Consider the following 14,055-nt stretch of genomic DNA (forward strand, 5'->3'; position numbering starts at 1 on the left):
CCTGCCTTCTTCTAGCCAGTCCATGATCTCATTATTGCCCTTGTAGAACTCAGCAGGGAAGAGAATGGGACTACAGTGGTACCTCGCTTAATTCGTTCCGGAGGTATGTTCTTAACCTGAAACTGTTCTTAACCAGAAGCACCACTTTAGCCAATGGGGCCTCCTGCTGCTACTGCACCGCCAGAGCACGATTTCTGTTCTCATCCTGAAGCAAAGTTCTTAACCTGAAGCACTATTTCTGGGTTAGCGGAGTCTGTAACCTGAAGCGTATGTAACCTGAAGCATATGTAACCCGAGGTACCACTGTACACTAGAATGAGTTGCCTCTGCCTCTCATTGGCTGTTACACCACCTCTCATTGGCTCTGGGTCAATCTACTGTTTGGGTTCTCTGCCTTCCACCCCACCAGTCCCAGTGGGCACCACTGTACACACACAAACACACCGTCACAACAAATGCTGTTAAGTTCCACTGCCATTTCAACATCTCACCTGCAACAGATTCAAGAGCAAAGATTGCTAAATATCCCTTCCCTCTGGTCTTCTCCCCTCCCTGTTCCCTCTCCCCAATATCTTTGACACACACACCCTGAAAGCATGTCAGTGTTTCTCAGCCTCTGCACCCTATTTAAAACAAGGCAAACCAAGACAATAATTGGTGTTGCTCTTGATTTCTCTCTCACACATCCTCACAACCTTTGCTTTCAGCCTCCCTCCATGACACTGTGATGACTGCACTAATGCTAACATTTAATGAAGTCAATTAGGTGGGGAAATAGTCATTCTTGGTGTGTGTTTGCTTTGATTCACGGATTCCATTGCTTAACCGCTATTATTCCAGCCAATATGCATGCATTTCCATGATTCTGACCTTTCAGACCTCCATTTCTACTGTTTATAACCTTTTTCTCACTATCGGAACACATTATTCTGACTGATCTGAAATTTGAAGTTATTATCTATTTATTGCTTGCAAGCCTCGGTCTGGTCTTCCTGGCACGGATTTATTTATTTATTTTTTACCCTCATGGAATTCATACCTCAGTGAAGAAAATGGGGGACTAGCTGACAGATCCAGAACTGTGTTGAGTGCAATCTAACTAAAATGACTCAAAAGCAGATCCTTCTCAAAACCAGCAGTTTGACTTCAAGCAGTGACATTCCCTATTGCACATGCAATGTGAAATACATGACAAATTACTTGAAGAGAAATCCAATTATTTAAAACATCCAATCCTGCTGTTCATTTGGTATCTTATAGATTGGCATAAAGGTGCCAAATTTAGAAGACGCTTCTGATGAAAACAGCATGAGGGACCATGGAAACCGTAATCCTGAGAACTACCGTAGAACCACCACAGTAGTTCTGACTGCCAATATCAGGTTCCTATGGGGGCTGGACCTTTAACATCCACAGGCTTCAGACCAAAGGGGCGGAGCTTGAAGAGGAACAGGCTGGAAGAAGAGATTCATAATGGTTCAGTTAACAAGTTGCTCACTCAAACCTATTTGAGGTATTTCAGCCACTGGCCTGCTTTGACTTCATGAGTAGTGACTACCTGATTTAAACAGGTCAGAACACTGCAGTGGACTGTGGTAGTCCCATAGTCCCTCACACCTTGTTAGACACAATAATGGTGAGGAGAGATGGGTGGAGAGAGAGAAAAACTCATCCTTTTGACCTCTCCTGTCCTTGCTGCTCATGAACCATCATTGCTGATTTTAAAAAACAGGGCTTTTTTTCAGCCTGAACTCACAGGAATTCAGTTCAGGCACCTCTTAGGTGGGAACCATTGCCATAATAAGAGGCATTCATGGTGAGTTCCAGCACCTCTTTTTCTAGAAAGATGGCACTGGATAGAAGGGAAGGGGGAAATGTGTTTGGGGGGGTGGGAGTACCTGTCTAAGTCCTTGGCTTAGCTAAATAGTTTTTTCCCAAGGTTTCCTAGCTTTCCACAAGAAATCCCAGGAGAATTCTGAGTCAATCCAAGTACAGCCAAGGAAGACTCACCTATCTCTGGTCTATTATTATTATTATTATTATTATTAACACCCTTTGTAGATCTCAGGGCAGTTCACAACATAAAATTACAGTAAAATAAAATAAAAATAACCACTCAATTCATCCCATTGTTTTTAGCTTCAACACACATAGCATACACTGGACTGAAACCATCACACTTTTGCAAGAGAAGGGAATAAGAAATGGGTAAATGTGTCACTCAACTATGCCTACATCACATTAGGACACGTGTCAGGGGACTTTGCAGGGGCTTGACTGCATGCAAGGGCACTCCTTAGAGCAGAGCTTTCCAAACTTTTCATGTTGGTAAGATACTTTTTAGACATGCATCATTTTGCAACACAGTGGCACTGTGGGTTAAGCCACAGAGCCTAGGACTTGCCGATCAGAAGGTCAGCGGTTCGAATCCCCACGACGGGGTGAGCTCCCGTTGCTCGGTGCCTGCTCCTGCCAACCTAGCAGTTCAAAAGCATGTCAAAGTGCAAGTAGATAAATAGGTACCGCTCTGGTGGGAAGGTAAACAACGTTTCCGTGTGCTGCTCTGGTTCGTCAGAAGCGGCTTAGTCATGCTGGTCACATGACCCGGAAGCTGTACGCCGCTCCCTCGGCCAATAAAGCGAGATGAGCACCGCAACCCCAGAGTTGGCCACGACTGGACCTAATAGTCAGGGGTCCCTTTACCTTTTTAACTCAGTTTTACTAGTAAACTGAAGGTTAAACTAACCCCTTATAAGAGATATGGACACATATCGCATGACACACCTTCCCACTGCAAACAACACACTAATGTGTCACGACACACAGTTTGGAAAGCTCTGCCTTAAGAGAAACCAGGGAGGTCCTCTCTTCAGGTCACAGGAGTTTCTATATCTCTGCTGTTATCAGAAGGAAACAACTACAACAGACGTTCTTTAAATAATCTGGCCCAGATCCCGATGAAGTTAGTCATGACTAGTTCTCATTAAATATTGTGGATCTAAGCTGATTGTTCCACTGGTTTTAATAGCACACGGTCATAGCTGACTTTATCAGGACTGAGTATTTTAACATTGGGGCTCCTTGTTTAATGTCAGTGAGCACATATTTGTACACTGCTAGAAGTCTTGCGTCCTTCTGCTGATCTCCCTTTGCTGCTGTTCCTACTGAAGCCCTAAAGTGGCGCTCTAGTAACAGACCAACTATGTGAGGGAACCCTATAATATGTTTGAAATTATTATGATAAATAATAATAATAATAATAATAATAATAATAATAATAATAATAATAATTTATATCCACCCTCCCCAGTCGAAGCTGGGCTCAGAGCAGCTAACAACAGTAAAAGTAACACAGTTTACATAAAATCACAATCCATTAATAGAAATACATTCTAAAATCATTCTAAAATCAATTCAGAATCAAATTAATGGCAACCATTGGGCTAGAGTTCTATGAGGATTACCAAAGGAGGGGGTCAGACTGTGCCTCGGCCAAAGGCCAAGTGGAACAGCTCTGTCTTGCAGCCCTGCAGAAAGATGTCAAGTCCCGCAGGGCCCTAGTCTCTATAATCACCATAATCACCCTTAATAAATATTGATAACACAGTCCCATGCATTTGAATATATGGGTGAAATGCATTATACTGTGTGTTTTAGACTATGATTCCAATGACACTTGCTTCAATTCAATAGGGCTTCTAGTAGTTATTATTAGGCTTACAATCTTGTGCTCCATGTGCCACTTCCATGTCAATGTGCACATAAAGGTAAAGGTAAAGGTACCCCTGCCCGTAAGGGCCAGTCTTGCCAGACTCTGGGGTTGGTGCGCCCATCTCACTTAAGAGGCCAGGGGCCAGCGCTGTCCGGAGACACTTCCGGGTCACGTGGCCAGCGTGACATCGCTGCTCTGGCGAGCCAGAGCCGCACACGGAAACGCCGTTTACCTTCCCGCTTGTAAGCGGTCCCTATTTATCTACTTGCACCCGGGGGTGCTTTCGAACTGCTAGGTTGGCAGGCGCTGGGACCGAACGACGGGAGCGCACCCCGCCGCAGGGATTCGAACCGCCGACCTTTCGATCGGCAAGCCCTAGGCACTGAGGCTTTTACCCACAGCGCCACCTGCGTCCCAATGTGCACATGATTGCAGCCAAATTTACTGTTCTTATTTCAAGTAGAATGCATGCAGACTAGAGGGTATTTGAGGAAACTCACATTTAGAAGAAGAGAAAACAACTACCGGTATTTTTCTGAGCTCAATACTCTGGTTTCTCTTCAGATCATATAAATCTTTTGCCTTTTACCAATTTCACAAAAATCAGCTCAATCAACGTCAGCAAATACAGTTTGCTGATTATTTCCAGCCCTTTTGGTGAAGCAATATAAGGAATTAACATCAAAAAGGATTGTACAATTACCGCCTAACATCTTATGTCAGTTTCATCTCAGATCACATGCCATGCACTTTGCTGGAGTCTGTTAGGAAAATGACAAATCAAAAGCCTTATTAGCACACACTAAACGGTAAAACTGAATAGAAATGATGCCTATTGTATTCATTCTAAATTTAGCACTAAAGTTTTAAGAGAAGTGCAATTCAGTACACCATAATCAACTTAAAGTATGGCCGGCTCCACATCATAGAAATGTAGAGCTGGACGGAACCCTGAGGATCATGTTGGACAAAAGTTCATGGAAACACTGGAACAGATCTAGCCTGCTATGGCTGACAGTACTTCTGGTACAAAACATCTGGAGTGTACCATGTTGGCTCCTTACAGCTTCCATTCAAATGTTTGTTTGTTTGTTCATCGCATTGCAGTTTCATCCCTGATACAAACCTGGTGTGTTCATGGGATCATATTCTAGGTGACGAAGTTCTTCTTTCCATTTATTTGACATGAGCAACTGCAGCAAATCAGATGTGCCCAAGACATTTTGGCACCTGAGGCAAACCACAAAACGGCATCCCCTTCCTTGCCAGGGAGGATGAAGTGAATGAAGATCTATATCAGGAACAAGCGTGACTGGGGAAACCCAGCCAGATGAGCGGGGTATAAATAAATTATTATTATTATTATTATTATTATTATTATTATTATTAGATCTACATCGGGCTCTGCTGCCCTGTTGATCCTGCCACCTGAGGCGTTTGCCTCACCTTGCCTCATGAGTGGGCCGGTTCTGGATGAGGCCCATAGTTTCATTTACTTGAAATGTTTCATCATAAGGTACATCCTCATTATCACAGCATGACTTCCAAAGAATCAGACCAAAGCAACTGGACAAATGTCTTCACTTGAGAGCAGATTAAAAATCTTTTCAGCATTACACTTACTTTACAAATGGACTTGTGCATTCGCTGGACAAACAAACCTGGTGACCAGTGACGGAACAACAAGGAACAACATTTCTATCAGGCACATAACCAGCAAATAAGCGTTCAACATGTGAGGGTGCCTCGCTTATCCCTGCTTAACCTACAATATTTGCCACATGAATTGCTTATGGGAACCCCCATGGGAGCACAAGCTTAGGTACACACACAAAAAAAAATACCCTTCACTCTACAGAAAGTAACTGTCAACTTTCCTTTCAACGAACATTATTTCCCTTCAGCAATCAAGAAACTTCTTTCTTCTGCTCCACTCTCAAAGCATCTCAAGCATCAAGTTAATTCTCAGTGTACTCTCTTTCAAGAGGACTCTGGTATTATCTGCTAATGCCCCCCCCCCTTCTCTTTCTTAGTGAGTCATATGCTTGATGATCCAAATCAGTTTGCAGCAGAAAGCCATTTGCTGTATTTACTATAGGTAATTTGCCAAATGCTTTTATGCTGTTTTATCAACACGGTACATCCATTGTTTAGCCCTCTCAATAAAGAGGTCTTTTTTTTTTTTCAAGCCAGAAATGTCATAATGCTTTGAGTACATGCATCTCAACCAAACCATTTCTCTTAACATTTTATAGTCTTTGGTTCAGTCATGTACCTTTCATTTCAGTTCTACACTCAAGTATTCCTCAAACACAGGCAAGCAAAAAGGGAAAAAAATGAATTTTTATTCTTTGTCTGCCTTGATTCCACTGAGAACATCTTACGTGACATTAAAGTCTTTTACTGTCCTCATTTCATTATACAGAGCCCTTCAAATCTCCTTCTTAAGTTAGAAGCAGTAACTCCTTCTCGAATAAATCTAACCATGCCAGCATTTTGCATCTTCTTGACTCCAGTGAAGTAATTGAAGTTGTGCTGTTTCTCTTGACTGCTCCCATTTAAAGTCTGGGTTTTATACAGTATAGTGTTGTCAGACACGGAACGTTGGAAACAGAGAATCAAAAGGGCACAATGATTACGTATTAAAACAAGCACATTTATTGACCAGAGACGCATGTGTTCCTGGTTGTTTTCTACGACACTGTTTGTTGAGCAAAGGTGTGTTCTCAAGGGAGCGCTACAGAAACCCATTTTTAGTATGTAAGCCCTAACTGCTACCATCATTGTTTTGGCATTCAAAGACTGAGGTTGAAATTTAGGGCGCAATTAAATGAATGCAGCCCATCAGCAGAAGCCATGTACGAGGACTTCCGCTTGCACATCAGGGCTTCCTCCCCTCTCCTGCCCCAGCACCTTCTGTGCACACACAAAGTTGTCAGGAGAAACCCCCAGAACAGCATATGGGGAGGTGAGGAGGTATTGTTATTTTTGGCAAGCCAAAATGCTTCCCCTGCCAGAGCAATCACCTTAGCATAGGTAAAGGTAAAGGGACCCCTGACTATTAGGTCCAGTCGTGGCCAACTCTGGGGTTGTGGTGCTCATCTCACTTTACTTGCCGAGGGAGCCGGCGTACAGCTTCTGGGTCATGTGACCAGCATGACTAAGCCGCTTCTGGCGAACCAGAGCAGCACACGGAAACGCCGTTTACCTTCCCGCTGGAGTGGTTCCTATTTATCTACTTACACTTTGACATGCTTTCAAACTGCTAGGTTGGCAGGAGCAGAGACCGAGCAATGGGAGCTCACCCCGTCGCGGGAATTTGAACCGCCGACCTTCTGATCGGCAAGTCCTAGGCTCTGTGGTTTAACCCACAGTGCCACCCACGTCCCTTCAACTTAGCATAGTGGCTCTCAAACCTCTTTCTCTGGGCCACACTTTCAGAATAAGAATTTGCTCACACCACACCGAGTTTATTCCACAAATTAAAAATAAATGATACTACACTGTACTACACTGGAAGGTTTAAATGTTTCATTCATTGTCCTTGAATCTTCCAGCCACACATGCCATACTCTCCTGCCACACCAGTGTAGCGCACTACCTTTGAAAACCACGGCCTTAGCAAGATGTTGCGTTCCTTCCATACTTTTAAAAAATACAAATCATCTCCGTCCATAAAATGAGGAAACCAACCTGCCACTTTTCCGTGTATTTCCATAGGGTTATATATGGGAGAGAAACAATCAAACCAGGTAACTAGGAGCTCTAAAGTTTATATAGTGCCTACAGTAAGTAGTTTAATTAAAGTACTGTTGTTTCTAAGCAATCCTATACACTGTGTAAACCCCACTGAACTCAGTGAGATTATTCTGAGTAAAATATGTATGGGATTGCACTGAAAACTATGCAACCTGATATCACTAGATACAACAAAAACCCAATATTTTGATTGAATTGGGTCAGATTCAACTAATCCTCTGGGCCATCAGAAGCCAGCACCAGGGCTCTCATGAGTGCAATAGGGCTTCTCCCCCCGCCCCCTCCTCCTCCAGCATGCCCCTACCTCACCCAAAAAACAGAGAGGGGGGGAAGGGGACTGCTTCCGTCTGGCAAGCAGAAATGCTTGCACTCCTAGAATGATCAGAAAAAACATGATTTTGAATTCTTCCCATTGTGATTTCTCCTTATTCCGCACTAAACAATAGGTCGCTTTTCAAGCACTTTGAAGCTCCACTGATTTCAATTAGATTTAAACATGTGTTCAACAGCTGAAATCTATGGTATGGTAAAGAGTTTACCTTTGGTTTGATTATGTGTCTACAATGATTTTACCAATGGAAATGTAAAAGGGGCAAAGTGTTCTCCTCTAAAATATGCATGTTAGGGCCAAGCCACATAACCTTATTTTACTTGACAATGACTTACATGAGTACTGATTTTGATTGCTGGTACATTCACCATGTAGAGAAGTATATATTTATTCCTTCATTACATTTATAACCCACTTTTCTTCTGGGGAGCTTGAGGTGGCTGACAGACTTCTCCTTCTCCCCATTTTATCCTCACAACAACCCCGTGAGGTAGGTTAGGTTGAGAGTGAGTCAGCAGCTCAGGGTCACCCAGTGAGCTTCACAGTTGAGGGAGGATTTGAACCCTGGTCTCCCAGGTTCCGTAACCACTATACTAGACTTGCCATTCTAGTATCTAGAAAATATCTGTCTAGAAAATTCCTAACATGCCCTCATTTTAGAGTGTAAAAATAGGGGGAGGGGATGGCGACGGGATGGAAAAAGCAGCGGAAACAGCTCCAAAAGCTTAAACTCTCTCTTTTTTTGTTCCCCAAAAAAGCCCAACAATTTTGGTGGTTTCCTTTTTTAAAAAAAGCTCAAACAATTTGGGGTGTTGGGAATTTTATTTTTTGAAATATGGCAACCCTACACTATACCACCCTGGCTGTTCCCTTCAAAATCGCCCTAAAGAACCAATAAGGAGGGGAAAATGTTACTAATGACAGTTGGGAGCTGGATCTATGAAGGTGATGATAGAATCATAGCATTGGAAGGGACCCCAAGGATCATCTAGTCCAACCCCCGCCATGCAGGAATCTGCATCCGTCCAATACAGGCATTAAACTTGCAACCTTGGCATTATCAGCACCACACTCTAACCAATAGACTCAATTCATCACAAAGTCAATCTCTGCATCAAAGTCAAAGAAAATCATTTGACTTGGTCATTATTTCAAGCATGTAAGGGAAGTCACGGGAGGGGAATATTGCAGTCTGAAACACTGTATAGTAGAAATTAATCCAGTAATACTTACAGCCGATCATCATCATAGCAACAGCAAAGATCTTCTCTCCATCCGTGGTTGGTGCAATGTTCCCAAATCCAACACTGGTGAGACTAGTCATTGTAAAGTATAACGATGAGATATAAACAGAATCCTTGCTTGGCCCTCCTTCCCATTTTCCACTTCCTGACCTGTTAAACTGATACGGTGATCCTATGGATTCGCCCAGCTGGTAGAGCCAACTTTCGTTCCGTATTGTGTTTTTATCCTCATTGATAACTTCATAGTCCCCGATACTGTACCAAATGCAGGCCAGCCAGTGGGCTGCAAGACCAAAGACGCACACCAGCAGAACCAAGACAGCTGCTCCATACTCAATATAGTGGTCCAGTTTCCGAGCCACGCGACCAAGCCGGAGCAGCCTGACTACTTTAAGGGAGCTGAACAGACTGCTGATGCCCTAGAAGAAGGAAGCAAAACACAACAAGCTTATTAGCATTCGGCATTAAATTATTTCATGTCTTTTGTCAACCATAACCTTGAGCTTTAGAAGTCCAAGGTGAAGCCTGGGCAGACCAAAGACATGACATTCTATAAATACAGTGTGTTCTATAAACAGGCAGAAGGATGGAGACTGGGGGTTGTATCCCATGTAGAGCTAAGTTAAAGTCACCTAGTGGTATACTTGTTACACTGGGGGAATGTTGTTGCACAAGGGAAAACAGAAATACATTGTTGAAGACTGCTGTGCAACAGATTGCACAGCAAGAATCAGCTACTGTGCAAGGGAAAACACACATGCATTTTCAAAGATTGCTGTGCAACATGAACCCGTTGTTGCACATACAAACTTTCATTGGGCAACTTCCGTTTAGCACAAGGGCTCTTGGCGATTGTGAAAGGACAAAGTTGGATATGGCTTCATGGACCCAGTTGAAAGAAGGTTGTGCTGAAATCCATTAATCAGCCTTGATCTTATGAATTAATACTGTCTCTGGATTGCGGCACAGGTATTATGCAAGTGGTAAAAAAATGGCTTCATAATTTTAAAAACATACATGTCATCACCAGATTGCTGCAAATTCAAGACCCTGGATGACCTACCTGCTCATGGTTTTCCTGTATTAGGTTACCCTGGGTACCTCCTGGTTATGAGATTATCCCAAGAAACAGATGGGACATGGCATACAAACCTCCTCCCTCTGGCATTTTCTTTTCCTATTCACTCTTTAAATGTTTATACATTCCATTGGTTTGCCATTACAAAACATCCTCAGTTTCCAACCCTTTGAGGTACACATTTTTTTTTTATTTCACACTTAAATTGGCTAACGCCTATGCTCTGAAAGTACGGCATTTCTTGTAATCCCCATTAAAAACAAGAAATTAATTAAGAGCTGTGCAGACGTTGCAATTTGACTGCTCCTCTGATTCTTCTCCACCTTGCTCCAAAATGTGATGCACCTCTGGGAAACAAACAACACCCTAACTCTAATTAAAACATTAAAGCAAGATTAACAAAAACATCACACTAATTATACAACTAGGATCAGCAATACCAACAGACACTTGAGCAAAATCCCTTTCAGACTTTTCCATTAAGCCCCTTCTTATTCACACAAGGTGGGGTCTGACAAGCAACAACAGAAAAGGTGAGTGTTCGGGGGTTTGGTTTTTTTTAAAAAAAGGTATCTTTCTGGAGCTATTTATATTTTAAAATCTGTGTACCACAATAAGATCCCCACTCATGGTGACATACAGCGTATACAACACAATCCAATGCCTTAAGAAATACATACATCAAAGCATCAGAAATATTTTGGCCACTCATGATTTGAGTGGGACCACGTTTGTCATGCCACAGTGCTAGTCCTGCCTTCTGATATTGGTGCACTGAGCACATTTTTCTGCAAAGGACCACCTATGCAAGAATAGCTGCTTGAGTATATGGGCTCCATGCAACCAGACCATCCAGTTGTATTTGTGTCTCTAGCAAGCAGAGCCTGGTCCATTAGCAAGGAGGAAGGCTCACCAGAGAATACTGGGTTGCTGCTGTTTTAGCACTATCCCCATGTAACTCAGCTTTCAGGCAATGCGCAAGCTCTCCTATTTCAGAGAACCTTCCATCCAGCAGCATAAAAAGAGGGCAACATTTCAGATGTACATATAGGAGCACACCAGGATTCAAATGATTGAAATTGAAGAGTTGGGGGGGGGGAAACCATGCACTGTTGAGAATGAGCTTTCAGCAATTTACAGGTGGCATTTGCACAGCTGATAACAGTCATTTTGCAAGCGTTTTGTATTTGCAAAGAAGGTACTGGAGACAGTTGTAGAGGCTGAGAAATGGAAGCACTCGAGCTGGATCTTTCTTCAAAGCTTTGCCTAGTGCAGTGAAGAATTTTAATTCCCAGGCACACTTTCTGAACAACAGAGGCAGCATTACTTTTAAGGCTAAAACAGAAAAGCTTGAGAGGAAATAGTGGTTAAAGTGGTCTCCTGTGGGTGATGGGCAACCTTTTTACCCATGAACATGCTGAGATGTGGGCTGTTTGGGAAGAATGGCAGATCAAGATGGTGGAATACATAGAGTTGGCAAAGTTGACAGGGAAGATCCGGAATCAGCACGACGAACTGTTTCAAAAGGACTGGAGCAAATTTATATTTTATATGAAAGAACGTTGCAAACATCTGAAAATGTCTGTAGGTTTGAGTTGAAATGTTTTGTAATGTGAATATAAGAAACTGATTTACATATAATGAGGTGAAATATAAAAAGAAGATAGAAGGTAAAAAAGTGGTTATAGAAATGCTAAGAACTTAGTAAAGATGTTCGGAAGTTAGAAAGAGGGAGGGAAGGAGGTTGATGCTCAGTTAGAGCAATGTTTTAGGTTATAGAATTATCTAATAGAATGTGATTATGTTAAATATGGAAAACTTAATAAAAATTATTATAAAAAGAGAGAGAGAGATGTGGGCTGTTTTACAATTCTTAACATACTTCGATCTTGCCCATATAACTACTTTCCCTGCATCTTTTCTATTGCATGGGAAAGATTGTGCACTGTGATTCGTACCTAATGTTTCTCTGTATTTTGAAAGGTCAACCAGCAGCTCCAGTCTTGGCTGTTGCTGATGAAATGTTTTGGCATGACTCTTACCTCTTTAAAGCAGGGGCTGGGAACCTGTGACCCTCTGGATAATCATAGAGTTCTGGAGTTGGAAGGGACCCTAAGGGCCATCTAATCCAACCCCCTGTAACGCAGGAATCATGGCTAAAGAATCCCTGACAGGTGGCCATCCAACCTCTGTTTAAAAACTTCCAATGAAGGAGAATCCATCGCCTTCCAAGGGAGTCTATTCCACTGGTAAACAGCTCTCACTGTCAGAAAGTTCTTCCTGATGTTTAGTTGGAATGTCATTTCTTGTAATTTGAATCTAAATAATAATAATAATAATAATAATAATAATAATAAATAAATAATAATAATAATAATAATAATAATAATAATAATAATAATAATGTGTTTTGGCCCTACCCTCTGGAGCAGCAGAAAACAAGCTTGTTCCCTCCTCCATGTGACAGCCCTTGAGATATTTGAAGATGGCTATCATATCTCCTCTCAGTCGCCTCTTTCCCAGGCTAAACATACCTAACTATCTCAACTGTTCCTTATAAGGCTTGGTTTCCAGACCCTTGATCATCTTGGTCACTCCCCTCTGCACATGTTATTGTGCCAAATTTGGTGGTGTCATCTTCAGAGATGTTCCAAATTGCACAGTTTGGGACATTTTGGTCCACCATCTTGATTCAAAATGGAATCCAATGGTATCTAAACTTACTACCTTTCTAGTAGAAAAGGGATTTAAACAAACAAAACAACAACAACACAACCTTGGATCAAGTCTGAATACTGGATAGGTGTAGCTGGACGGTTAAGAAACAGTCTTAATAGGTATTCTGATTACTGGCAAGGTTTGAGTAATAGTTTGTTATAAGAGAACAAAAAATATCAGAGCAAATCTCAAAGCAAGAAACACATGCCTTGTAGGAGACATGTTTCTCCCTTCAAATTGCTTATATTTAAAGTGTGCCGTGTTAATGAATATTTTTGGAAATAAATTATTGCTTAATTCTGGTCATCAGGCATTTATGGAAAAGTTTGTTCAGTCATGCTTAAATATCATTTGCGCCAACATTTTTGTTTAGGCTTGCTTAATGCAGTGGAAAATCTCATTTCTTTTGCCCATTAATATATGTTTTTCATATTAACATATGTTTCTGGGAAAACAGAAATACTGCCGTTTCGTTTTTAATTCATGAATTTGTAATAATTACATTTCTTCCATTGTTGTTTTTCTTTCATGAAAAACACATATGCAGCTTTTGCTGAATGCTTAAACAAACCATTAAACCTCTGGGGTCTTGGTTAATTGAGCACAAAGTGGGGGGGGGGGACAACGAGTCAGTAAAGCAAAGTAATTTGTAGATATTTAGAAAAATGGCCTACAACCGTGCAGTCCTTTGTGCTTTACTAGTGTTAACTATCAAGCAAATAAAAATGTGCATTAAACATGAAGCAACTTTCCAAACTGCAGAGATAATGCTCAGCTTTTATTTTAGCTTCCCATTTTAAATTCTTGGCTCTACTCCTGAAATCACCTACTTCCCATTATGCGAGTCCCATTGGTGAAATAACCGCATTCTGGATGTCAGCCAAGCATATGACTACAGAAGAAGCATGTGCCTTAATGCTAAAAGAAAATAAAGAGTGAATATCCTTATAAACACATAGGAATCAGAATTACTCCGGGCATCATCCAAATAACCCAGTTCTATCTGCACTGAGTGGCAGGGCCTCTCTGGGGTCTTGGGGAGAAGTCTCTCCTGTCACTTGCTAGGTGATCCTTTTAGCTCCTGGAGACACCAAGATTGAATCTGGGGTCTCATGCATTCTAAGAATGTACTCCATCCACCAATATTGGGCTAAAGCTTCCCGCAGCAGAAGCCCAGGGCAGTAGAAAGGGGTTATTTGTCAGCTGAGAGGTG

At 41.9% G+C, this 14,055-nt stretch overlaps 1 protein-coding gene and 1 long non-coding RNA gene across 4 annotated transcripts in view; one reads left to right on the forward strand and one right to left on the reverse strand.

Moving 5' to 3' along the window:
• KCNH1 (potassium voltage-gated channel subfamily H member 1) overlaps positions 1-14,055 on the reverse strand; it is a 236,001-nt gene that overhangs the window by 153,139 nt on the left and 68,807 nt on the right. For all 3 annotated transcript variants that reach the window (XM_079968555.1, XM_079968553.1, XM_079968554.1), the window contains exon 7: positions 9,036-9,465. In XM_079968555.1, coding sequence (XP_079824681.1) covers positions 9,036-9,465 — 430 coding nt within the window. The remainder of the gene's footprint in view (positions 1-9,035; positions 9,466-14,055) is intronic.
• Positions 1-14,055, forward strand: part of LOC307212088 — a 181,782-nt gene that overhangs the window by 150,068 nt on the left and 17,659 nt on the right. The window lies entirely within an intron of this gene.

Source organism: Podarcis cretensis (assembly GCF_951804945.1).
Source record: "Podarcis cretensis genome assembly, chromosome: 3".
NCBI classification, from domain to species: Eukaryota; Metazoa; Chordata; class Lepidosauria; order Squamata; family Lacertidae; genus Podarcis; species Podarcis cretensis.